The sequence below is a fragment of the Haliaeetus leucocephalus genome, unplaced genomic scaffold (assembly GCF_000737465.1).
Source record: "Haliaeetus leucocephalus isolate CR32 unplaced genomic scaffold, Haliaeetus_leucocephalus-4.0 Scaffold273, whole genome shotgun sequence".
Classification (NCBI taxonomy): domain Eukaryota; kingdom Metazoa; phylum Chordata; class Aves; order Accipitriformes; family Accipitridae; genus Haliaeetus; species Haliaeetus leucocephalus.
In genome coordinates this window covers 1,379,765-1,391,615 of record NW_010972709.1, presented here as the reverse complement: position 1 = coordinate 1,391,615, position 11,851 = coordinate 1,379,765, and the positions used below count along the sequence as shown (strand labels likewise).

Here is an 11,851-nt window from a genome sequence, read left to right as displayed (position 1 = left end):
GCCCGCTGCCCCTGCCGGCGCTGCGAGCGGCACAGCCAGGCCACCGTGGGCACCGCCGGCACCACCACCGCCAACAGATCCACGATGAAATGGCGGCTCCAGTAGCTCTTGGAAGGGGCGGCCTCGCAGCCGGTCACCTCCGTCGTCTCCTCCTCCGCCACGCAGGCGATGGCCACGGAGGGGCTGGCGCCGGGGGGCTGCCGCACCGCCGGGTTGCAGGGGGTACCCCCCTCGGCCGCGGCACCCGCCACGGCGGCGTCCGGCTCGGCCGCCGGCAGGTCCGTGGTCCCGGCGGGGTTGGAGAGCTCGGGGCCGGGCATCACGTCTTCCATTTCGGAGACCCAGGCCGAGGTGGGGCTGCCTAAGCTGCAAGCCTGGGACTTCATCACCTTCTCCAGGATGGTGTCCAGGTCGGGCTGGCAGGGCACGAAGTCCGTCTGGATGGCCCGCTCCTGCATGCAGCTGGCCTGCACCCCAGCCTCCACGCCGCCCCGCAGCCCCAGCAGCTTCTCGTAGGTGGAACTGGGGGGCAGGCGGCCGCCGGGCTCGCCCCCCACCTCCAGCGGGTCCGTGTGGCCGGGAGCATCCTCTGCCCCGGCGAAGCCGCTGTCGGCCCCCTCGTCCAGCGAGATGGTCTGCGAGCCCCCCACGTTGCGGTCCCCGGCCCCCTGGTCGCTCAGCTTGGTGTAGGTGGAGCTGCGGGTGAGGGATCGGGCCGGGGACCCCCCGGCCGACTCACCGGCCCCCTCCTCCTTCAGCGCCCCGTTCTGCGCCACCTCCATGCTATGCAGCAGCGTCTCCAGCTTCTTGTTCTGGATGTTGATGTCCACAAAATACTTCTGGAGCCCCTTGTCCTTCTCCAGCAGGTTGTTCTTCACTGTGTCAATGACCTGCTTCAGCTGCTTGATCTCCTTGCGGGCTTCCTTCAGCGCCAGCTGGGCCTCCACGCGATGGCACTCCTCCTCGATCCAGTCCTCCTGCATCCGCGACAGCTGCGTCTTCAGGTCCTCGATCTCGGCATCCCTGCGAGAGACGGGAAGGGCACCGCCGCGGTGCTGAGGGGGCTGCAGGGCCAGCCCCATCCTCACGTGCCCGGCATGGAGTTGGAGCCAGATCACCCAGTAACACGCGCGGCTGGGACCCAGGGATGGATCTGGTGGCTCAGGGACACTTGGGAGTGATGCTCGGGGACCCTTGGGAGTGATGCTTGGGGACCCTCGGGAGCGATGCTCTCCCGGAGGAGGACGCAGAGCCCAGGGCTCCCGAGGGCTGCGTGGGGACAGGCAGGTGCCCCGGGTGGGTGCGTGGCAGCTGGCACGCCGGCGAGGACGTGCCTAAGCCCGAGAGGAGCAGATGGGGATTAGCCACCCTCTGACGCTGAAATTCAGAAAAAGCGTGGCAGAGGCTTAAACCGGGGGCGCAGGGGAGAGCGCAGCCACCGCAGGTGGGATGTACGGGCTCCGCGGTCCCCGAATCAGCGGCTCCCTGGCTGGACGGGCAGCAATGCCAGATGCTGACATGCCTGCAATGCCGCTGCAAAGCTGTGAACCCTGTGCCTGGGCATGAGTCCAAGGACAAGATGCAGGGCTGGGAACCCAGAGATCCCAGAAGGACCAGTCCCATACAGGACCTGCCGCTGCGGGTGGCGACGGCTGGTGCCGGGACCCTTCCCGGCAACTCCCATGCCGGGGGGAGTCTGTGCCCGCTTCTCCTGTGCTCACCTGTCCTGCAGCCGCTCCTGCGTGTCCTTCAGGCGAGCTTTCAGGTGCCTGATGCAGACCTCCTTCTGCTGCAGGGGCGTCAGGTACTGTTCCGGCGTTGGCGGTTTTATCCCATGGTTGTCGCTGCAGAGGTTGTACTTGGCCGAGCGCCTGCGGGGACACAGACGTCACCCACCCGCCGGTGCCGGCGCCGGCACGGGCTCAGTGGAGGGGCCCCAAGGGAGATGCTTGCTTTCGGGGTGCAGGGGGGTGCAGCCCTGTCACGCATCCCAAAGGAGCCCTGCGGGCGGGAGAGGCAGGGTGGGTGTCTCAGGGTGCTGTGCCAATGGCTGGAGGGTGGGCACAGCTCCCGATCCCGCTGGTGCTGAGCCCTCTGCAGAGCTGAGCGCTTCGCCAGGGCGGCGGGTGCATGAGCAGAGCCAGGAGCAGGCAGGTGCCGAGGTCTCCGTGTGCCCAGAGCGAGCTTTCCAGGGAATGACAGATGCAGATGGAGACCCCAGGGTGGGATCAGCCCCAGAAGAGATGGAGACGGAAGATGGGTAATGGGAGGGTTTGGGATGGAGCAGGTCTTGGAGCTGGCAGCTGTCCTGCCCGTGGAGAGCAAGCCGCGGCGTCCGGCATTTGCTCCGGGCTGGGCCAGCAGCATGTCCGGACCCTCCTCACGCCGCCACTGGCGCGGATGAGGTGATGTCTCTGGCCCAAAGCCCAGGGCAGCGTGGAGAGCAGGGGCTGGCCAGGGCCAGGGTGGCGGGTACTGTCTGTGCATGGCAGCAGGGCAGCCCAAAATCCCCACGCGTGGCAGCAGGCAGCCCAGCAGCCTTCGGCCAGAGACATAAGCATCGTGTTAGGAGCAGCCAGGCAGGACCGTGGCCTTGCAATGCCCCGTTGCAGCAGGACGGCCACCGCTCCCTGCTGCGGCGTGCACGGGCTCTGATCGCCAGGTTACCCCCGAGCCCCTCGATCCTCCCAGATTTGATGCCACCTCTGGGAGATGGAAGGCGGTTGGGGACGGGTGGGAGCAGCCCAGCCTGGGGATGAGCCTCTCTCCCTGGAGCAGCGCAACCAGCAGCCCAAAATGCTGGCACAGGCTGCTGTGCCTGCAGGGCTGGGGTCGGTGCCCGTCCCGCAGGCTGCCGCTGGCTCTTGCCGGACCTTCGCCAGGCAGCACGAGGGGATGGAAACAAAGCTCTTGTCCGCCATGCCTTTGGTCCTGAAGGACCCGGGGTGCTCCTTGGGGTGCAGGAGCGGCGGGAAGGACACGTGCAGCGTGCAAGCCACAGCCACGGCAGGACGGAGGGAAGGGGTCGGGGTGCCGGGCTGGCAGGCAGCGGGGTGGGACAGGGAGGGAGAAGACACGACAACGGCGGCGGAGAGGTTTGGAGGAGGATGGTGGGGGGATTTTTGCGAGACAACGCCAGCAGCTCCGCTGGCTCCGGCTTCCCCAGCCGTCCAGCACACACAGCCTCGCTCCACCGGCCCCTGCACTCCTGTACCCACCGGGCACTGGCACCAGCAACACGGGTGCTGCTCCCTTCTGCCCGGGGGGGGGGCACCCGGCAGCCGCCCTGGGGCCACGGGTGATGGGTTACCTTGGGGTGGGGCTGCTGTCGCTGCCCTTGCAGGAGCCAGAATTGCTGCTGCTGCTCAGCGAGGAGGTGCCGTAGGTGTCCCTCCCGGGGGGCGAGGGGCGCCTGGAGGCAGGGAGAAGAGGCTGTGTCTCAGGCCGAGTGGCTGAGGGCGCTGAAGACTTAAAGAAGGAGGCAAAGCCACTCCGTCCATAAACCCCGCGACTGCCAACCACCACACCGAGAACACACAAGACAAAAGGACAAAACAAACAGCAGGGATCAAAATGGCACAGACACGGCGACGGGCACAAAGGCAGGGCTGGGGGTGGTGGGGGGGTGTGGGGCTGCCCACCCGCTCCCCCCACCCTCCCAGCATGGCATTCCCTCGATGGCGGCATGGCATCCCTGCACCCCGAGGACCGGGAGCCCCTTGGGAGCCCTCGGGGACCGTGGCTCTGGCAGAGCTCGAGCCACTCCGCTGCCTTTTCTCTCTGCCCATGCTGCTGGTGGCAGCTGGTACCTAAATAACGGCAGCCCAGGTCATGGAGACATTTGGAAGGGAATAAATGCTTTTTTTCTCTCTTTTTTCCCTCTTGCTCTTTATCACTGCAGCTCAAGGAGAGGCTTTTCAAGGGCTAACGCACCTCTCGGCTTCACCGCCCCAACCCCAGTGCCCCTGTGCCACTGGCTGGCGCTGGGACCCTCCGCCACTGCCTGCCTTTGCCTGGATGGACAGAGGGGTCGGTCCCGGCTGTGGCAGAGACAGACAGAGAGGGACAGGGGGGTGCAGCACTCGGGGGGGCTGCATGCACGGACAGGAAAGTGCTGTGCGGCGGGCAGCAACGTGCTACCCCCGAAAGCCGGGCTGGGGGTTCGTGCTGCAAAGTGGCAGCTCGTGGTGTAGGTGGGGATCGTTCCCTCCCTGCTGCCAGCCAGGAGAAGTGCTGGGCAGCCGCTGATGCCGGGTCCCAGGGGCCAAAGGCCGAAGCATATTCACCTGCGCGATCCGGTAGACGAGCGTCTGCTCCCCGGCAGAGACATTGCTGCAGTGCCGTGGGTCCTGGGCGCCGGGGAACTGCGGGTTAAACGCAACAGAGAGAGGAGGTGAAGGCAGAGAAATGGCCCCAGTGGGATGGGAACGATGCAAAGAGCCGGCACAGGGGTGAGCCCCCGCACCGGGGCACCAGTTTAGTCCCCAGGGCCACCTGTACAGGGACAGATGTGGACCGTATCCCCTCAACATCTGGGCTGCGCTCCTTGCCTGCTTCCCACAGCCCAGGAACGCCGGGATGCTGCATGCCCAGGGTCCTGCCCAGGCAGGGCGCGCTGCGGGCGCAGGGCGAGGGCTTTCTTAATTTATAAGGCAAACCAGAAGCACAGCAAGTACCTGCCTGTGGTCTAAAGCCCCTTTCCCACCAGTCTCCAGACACGGGACAAGCTTTTCCCTGACCCCAGGTCCCTGTCCCTGCCAGGGAAGGGAGGTCTCCTCCAGGGACACAGGGTGCCTGCGGTGGTGGCATTACTCGGGGCAGAGATGCGACAAGGGCTCTGACACCCAGCCCTGGACCTCGCTGAGTTTCTGCCCAGGCAGGCGGCTGTCCCCACAGTGGGCTGGGCGCCTGCTTTTTCTTAATTAAGTCAGAATCGCCCGTTCACCAGTGAAATCAGGTAAGGAAGCACAGATCCCTGCATGATGCGGCAGCAACAGCTAATCCCTTGAGAAACACAGAGCCCATTTTCCTGTAAATAAATAGGCCAGATCCAGAGGCTCGTAGCAATCATCGGGAGCTGCTCAAGGAGGCAGCACCTCGGGCACACGCAGGGATGTGAACTGCTGCAGAGGAGCAGAGATACGGAAAGCACCCACTCAGCATGTCCATCCCGCCGAGCATCCCGTGGGACCGCTGCGATGCCCCACCACGCTCACGGGCTGCCGGTGACAGCCAGGCCGGGGGCACCATGTGGGCCCCCCCGCTATCCCCAAGCCCATTCACAATGTGGGTATTTGTTCCAGATTTTGGCAGCTCCAGCCCAGAGCAACGCAAGCGATGGGATCGGCCAGCTGATAATCGATGGGCGACTGCAAATGCCAAGTGCTGCTCGGCCACGGTCCAGGGGAGCGCGAGGAGCGGGACGAGACAGGGAGGCAGGAGAGGAGGAGGGAGCACGGCCAGCTCACCCCAATGCAGCCTTTTGCATTTGCCACCCCAGGGCTCGTTTTTTCCAGGCTACCTCTTGCCTAATACTCAAAGCCCACAACAGCCAGCCCAGACTTCTCCTCTGCCCAGGATATGCCGCTCCCTGATCCCCAAACCAGGGCACCAAAGAGCCCAGAGCTGTGGAGGGAGGGGTGCCAGCACCCCCAGGACACGGTGACCAGGATTTGGGGGTCCTACTGCTTCCCTCTGGGATGGACACGCTGGGAAGGACCTGGGCAGGGGGAGGCAACGCTCTGCCCTGCCAGATAACTGCTCCCGAGTCAACAGCGTGCGCGGCCAGGCGGCTGCGGGCTTTGCTAATGCAGCAGCGTGAATCAGCATCCAGCGGGAGAGCCGAGAGTGGCCCAGGCGCCGGCGTGAGCATCCTCCGGCAGCACCATGCGGGGCTGCGGCACAGCCCAGGCGCCGGCTGCAGGGCCCCGCAGAGCTGGGCAGCGGGGTCGGCCCCGTCCCTCCCTTTCCATGCTGCAGGGTGACCCCCCCAGCAGCTCTCCGGCAGGGCTTTTGGGGAGATTTGCGGCCTCAGGGGCTAACTCCTCGCCCTCTCGCAGCCCCAAGCTCCGTGTCCTGGCCAGACACAGCCCAGCGGTACCCGGCATCGCCACCGCCTCCAGCTCCTCCCTGTTGACAGCAGTTACCCACACGCCAAACCTCTCTGCTCAGGGGTCCCTCTCCACTCCATTAACATGCAGCACCAGGCAAGTGCCAGCACCGCAGATGGCACGCCTGTGTCCAGCACACGGGCTGGTACCGCTCCTGCCAGCACCCCACGCTGCACCCCAGGCTCCTGCCCCAGCACCCGCAGCCCGGAACGGCTCTGTGGGGAAGCCTGGATTCGGTCTCACGCCTGGTGAGCTCAGTTCCTTCTCCTCCTCCTCCCACTGCTGCAGACTCGCCTGGCACCCACGCCGAGGCTCGGTGCTTCTCGCGGTGCCGGCAGGTTTAGGGGGTGAGAAACTCAGAGCAGCCCCGAGCTGCTGCTGCAGGAAGCCTGGCCGAGGTCTGCCAGCGGGCACCGAAATCCCGTGGAGGGGGGAGCACCATCCTGTGCCCTCCCCAGCTCCCCAGCTCATGAACATGATGGGCTGCGCATCCTCTCCCGGCCGGGTACCAGCTCTGCCTTGCCAAGCTGCCCCAGGGCAGCTTGAATCAGCAGGCTTGAATTTAATCACTGGTAATAAATTGTCAGTGTCTTTATTCCCACAGAATCAACAGGCCATTTCAGTCTCCCCAAAAGCCTCACCATGCCAACAGGCTGCCAAGGACAGGCAGGTTGGGCAGACTTAGCACCAAAGCTGAAAACACGCTTTCTCACCTGGTACATGGCTGCTTTGCCTCTAAAGACAGAAGGAATTACTTGTCTGCACTCGGAATTACCACTACGGCATGGAGCAGGATGAGCAGCTCTAGCGCAAAGAGAGCCTTGCCATGAAAGCCTGAGAAAATCCAAGATTATCTTATCACATTTGAAATGCAAGAAAGGGAGAAGCAGTGAAGACCTCTGCTTTTCCAGTGATTTGCAGAGGGGTCCATTCCCGCAGAGGGGCTGCCCCTGCCCTCCGGTGGGACCCACGTCAGCCCGGACCCCACCTCCCCGCAACGCCTGGCACTTCTGGGGGCTCCATCTCGCTGCTGCGGCTGCTCATTGATTAGGCATTGGGGAAAATACACTGAGAGGAAATGAAAAGCATTCAAAGATAAATAACTGTGTCCCTGAGCGCGCTGCATGCTCTCCAGCAAGGAAGATGATGGCAGCCACGAGGGCCAGGAAACACAGGGGAGTAACCAAGAGAAGGTCACTAAAATCTAAAATCCATCTAATAGATGGGGCTTGTGGCAGGAGTTAGAGCAAAGCTGCAAGGGCAAGCAGAAAAGAAGAAATCCCATAAAAACATGGGGGTGGAAAGCAACCCAAGCCAGGGCAGAGGGCGGGCAGGCTCGTCTCTCCATGTCAGAAGCATCGGGGATGGGGTTAGCAGAGCTGCCCATGGCCAGCCTTGTGTGGGGAAGGCAGCTCCCGCTCCGCACAGGGACAAGACCCCAAAAATGAGTATCGGGAGCCTTGGCAGCGGGAGAGGAAATTTGCGGGGCCAGAGGACAATGTGCCACTGCCAGTGACTCTGGGTCTGCAAATCCCAAGTCATGCAAAGGGTGGATGAGATCAAGCCAGGTCTCACGTGCCGGCTGAGACGTCCAACTGAGAGCCAGTGTGGGGAACAGATTTCCTCCACCTTATTTTCATCTTTGCAGAATGATGAACATGGGGAATGTCTTGCAGGACACAGAATAAATGTGGTAAAATCCTTTGCTTGTGGGTTGATCCTCACAGAGCTGACAAAAACAGCTTGTGCCCCAGAAGAGAGAATGTGTCCGCAGCACAGGCGCCGGAGAGACCCCAAGCAGTAATAACCTGGCATCAGAAACGGGCGCTGAGCCCAGCCACACAAACTGCAAATGCTTATCCCTGCAGCCAAAAAGTTCATCTCCGCACCATTACCCTGCTGGGACACGCAGTCCCAGCTCCGTAGCGCAGCCCGGGCTTGCAATTACACAGAGATTTTTAACAGCCAGCGCCAGCGCACGGACACCGGGGCGAGGTTAGGGCGATTTGGGGAGGGCTGGCTTGTCCCCCTGCCGCGGGCACCGGCAGGACCCTGCTCAGCACAGCACCTCTGCGGCCGCTCTTGTTCCTTGGGGATGCTGGTACGGGCCAGGGTCTGATGGTCCAACTTACATCAGATCCAGAGCTCATGCTGCAAACTACCTATTTTGTGTTTCAGCATCTTGCAAACCACCCCAAAACACAGCTCAGGGGATGGGCAGGATGAACGCTGCCCTTCGCAATGTCTAACGCTCTCTCCTAGAGCCACCGACAGCAAAACTCCCTGCCAATTGCCCGGCTCATAGTGGAACAGAAAGACAGCTCTTTTAAAAACAACAGCACAAAATAGTGCTTATTCTGTGCAACAGAATTAGCCTGGGGAATTCACGCTAAATAAAAGCAATGGTCCTTGATAAGGAAACAGCTGGAGTTACAGCACGAAAAGCTGACACCACACGCGGGGTGGGATGGAGGACAGCCGGGCACAAGAGCCTCTCGCCCCCAGGAGTGGGTGACTCCCCTCACCAGCACATTGTGCCGTAACCGCTCCGAGCACTTTCTGTGCCTGCTGCGGTCAGCAGTGCTCAGCCCCAGGCAGGGCTCAGCCCCAGGCAGGATTCAGGCAGCTGCTGATCCCCGCTGCACCGGTAATGGTGTCCGGCACCCCCAGGCACGGCACGTGCCCCGGTCCCTGCCAGCACAGGTTGCTCAGCCGGTTCCCCACCTCTGCATGTCCCCCGGGGCCAAGAGCCCCCCACGCTGCCACTGTCCTGGGGTGGGTGAGCCCATGGGGCTCCGGGTACTCCCAAGCCGCATCCTTCAGTGGGTTCCCAGCTCCCGCTGGCCGCAGAGGGGATCTGGGGCACTGCTGACCCACAGACCGCACCGCGATGGCGATGCAAAGCCAGACGGGTGGCAGAGCGGTGACAGGGTGCCAGCAGAGCACCCTGAGGCTCAGCCCGGCATCTCAGGGGTGGATTTCCCCAAGAATTGTGGCTCAGCCATCATTTGGGGATTGCCGCCCTGCAGAGATGCCTCTTTGGCTCGAATGCTGCCTCTTCCCCACTCCATGCTGGATCCCCCGGCCGTGCCAGCGACGGACAGACAGGGCTCGGCAAGTATCGCTCCTCCTAGAAGCCTCCTGCAATGGGAAACGGGGGCACGGGACCCCCGGAGAGACCCTCGCCATCGGCTCAGTGAAGCCTCCGATGATTCCTCAATCCATTCCTCCAGGGGTTTCGCCACTGCAGGCTCTCACTTCCAAGGCATCTCTCTTTGCTCGACTTCTGCAGGGTTCACGAGGAACCGGCTGCTGCGCTGGCCCGAGCTGCCCCACCGGCTCGTCCCGTCCCCACGGGGAACATAGAGAGAAGGTGCAAGAGCAGGCGGGCCTGTTTGGCAGCCCCAGCCCCAGCCCTCGGCACGCAGCCGCCCGGGCCCAGCAGCCACTGCATTTTGCCAGATTTCTCGCTCACTGCTTCTTTTGTCGGGGTTCCCGTCACCCTGCCTGCTGCCGGATTCCCTTGTTTTCCTTGATGCATCCTGCATTAGGAGCGTTTTGCAATGGTGGCACCAAGCCCAAGCATCTAAGAGCAGCTTTACCAATTCTGCAGAAACCTTGGGAGAAGAACCGTGCCTGGCACACGCTGGCGGGCGCCTTCCTTATGGGTCCCTCTCCATATTTTCAGCCTTCCAGTACTAACAAGATTAAAAGCAGAGAGCAACAGGGGGAGGAAAATCACAGCTTCCATTTTTCTGTGGAACAGAAAGGTCTCCCGAGGAGACCTCCCTGCCTTTCCAACACAGGCTTTGCTTTTCCTTCACACTAAAAATAAGCAAAGTGCTGAACATGGTGAAAAAAACAACCACCTGATTTGGGACAGAGTGCTGCATCCCCAAAACAGAGGCAATGCCATGATCGGTTTGTGTTTGAAAAGCGACTGGGATGCAGTTGGGGGGTGGTGGGAAGGAGCAGGATCCAGCAGCCGGGGGCCGAGGCCAGCAGAAGTCCGGCAAAGGAGGGGGTCAGCACGGTGGGCACCACGGGCACCATCCCAGCTGCCTGGCTCAACACTGGCTGCCTGGTGCACAGCAGTGACCATGTCTACCCTTCTGCTTCTGCCACGGGGGATTTTTTGGGAGACAGGGGCTGTTTTGCTCCTGCTCAGGAGTTTCTAAGGGAGCGGCGATACCTCCAGGGGCTGGGAAACTCTGCTCCCTGCTCCAGCAGAGACGGGCTCATCCCAAAGCAGACAGAGCTTCACCTGGGTCCCGGACAGAGGGAGATGCTCCAATTCACACCAGAGCAGAGCGCTCAGGGCAAGAGCAGGGACAAAATGCACAGGGTGTTTATGCAACACCCCCAGAAAAATCAATTTTGCTAAGAGTTGTTGTATCACATAATGAAACACAGGAGTAACTCCTTTTATTCTCTTGTTTGTTATAAAATGCTGAGTTGACACCCAGAGATTACAGGAAAATAGAGACCATTCAAAAAGATCAGGTTATGCAGCTCATCACTTTTCCAGCTGACCTGGCTGCAGCGCCAAATGGGGAGGTGGCAATTCCTGGCCCTCATTAGCTAAAAATAAGGTGCCTGACCAGAGGGAACAGGCTGGTCTCCTCCTGAGGCCTCTGGAGGGAAAGGGAAAAGGGAAAAGAGCTCCGTGACAAATGCTGTACCAGCAGCAGTTGCCACGAGAGTAGGAGCAGGATACCCGGGATGCAGACCCTACGGTTTTACCCAAGGCCGGGAGGGTTGGCAGGTTGGGGATGCTCGTGAGGTTACACCCCACCGCCCACCCTGGGCTGGTGCTCTGCTGGGAGCCGAGCTGAGGACCGGTAAGCAGAAAGAAGAGCCCACTCCTTTGGGATACGCAGGCAAAAAACATGGAAGAGAAATCCACCTTCCAGCGCGACTGCTACCCCCTCCCCTCCGCACCCCCGCGCGGTCTCGGCGCGGTGGAAGCGGGTCTCCCCTCGCCACCATCCACCTTGAATGAGGGCTGGGAAAAACGGTGGTCACGGCAGATTAGCCCTGGGTCCCCGCACCGCTGGAATGGCCTACTTTAACAACACGCCAAATCTCCCGTCTCAGCCCGCTGCGACGCTTACTGGGGTGCGAGCCCAAGCGTTGCCCCTTCCTGACCGCCCCCCCCCCAACCGGGGACCCCTGCAGCGCTGGAAACCAGGATTTGCGCCTTCTTGCACAAGGTCACGGCACCACGCACCCATTGCCTAGGGAGGGTGGGAACGCCGGTGTTTTATAAGCCCAACAAACGCACGGCAGCGGGTTTCTGTGCGACAACCAGGCAGCACTGACCTTGCGGGGAGGAGAGAAAAGGAGCGCCCGGCTCATCAGTCAGCTCATGTATTTTCTGTATCCCTTCGGAGATGGAGCATTAAGCCATTAAATAATAAAATATCAATTGCAGAGCGGCTCCAGCTCCTGCAACGCCCCATAGTGCCGGGAGACACGTCTGGATGCCGTACAGAGCAGATGTGGTCTGGTGCATGCAGGGAGGCTCTGGTGCATGTGATGCGGGCCTGGTGCGTGCAGGGAGGGTCGGGCGAGTGCACTGCAGGGCTGGCGAGCGCGCTGTACGCCCGAGGCGTGCCGTGCGGGTCCGGCGTACGCGGTACGGGTCCGGTGCTTGTGGTGCAGGTTCAGTGTGCGTAATGCGGGGCGATGTGGGTCTGGGACATGAGGTGTGGGTCTGGTGAGCGGGACGTGGGTCCGGT

The 11,851-nt window shown here is 62.1% G+C and overlaps 1 protein-coding gene across 1 annotated transcript in view; it reads right to left on the bottom strand.

Moving 5' to 3' along the window:
* The window catches only part of SNPH (syntaphilin), a 5,050-nt gene extending 720 nt beyond the window's left edge, over positions 1 to 4,330 (bottom strand). The window contains exons 1-4 of the mRNA XM_010569756.1: positions 4,287 to 4,330; positions 3,311 to 3,412; positions 1,722 to 1,871; positions 5 to 1,023 (exon numbers count right to left, since the gene is read on the bottom strand). Of these exons, the coding sequence (XP_010568058.1) occupies positions 5 to 1,023; positions 1,722 to 1,871; positions 3,311 to 3,412; positions 4,287 to 4,330 (1,315 nt within the window). The remainder of the gene's footprint in view (positions 1 to 4; positions 1,024 to 1,721; positions 1,872 to 3,310; positions 3,413 to 4,286) is intronic.
* Between the last annotated feature and the right edge of the window lie 7,521 nt (positions 4,331 to 11,851).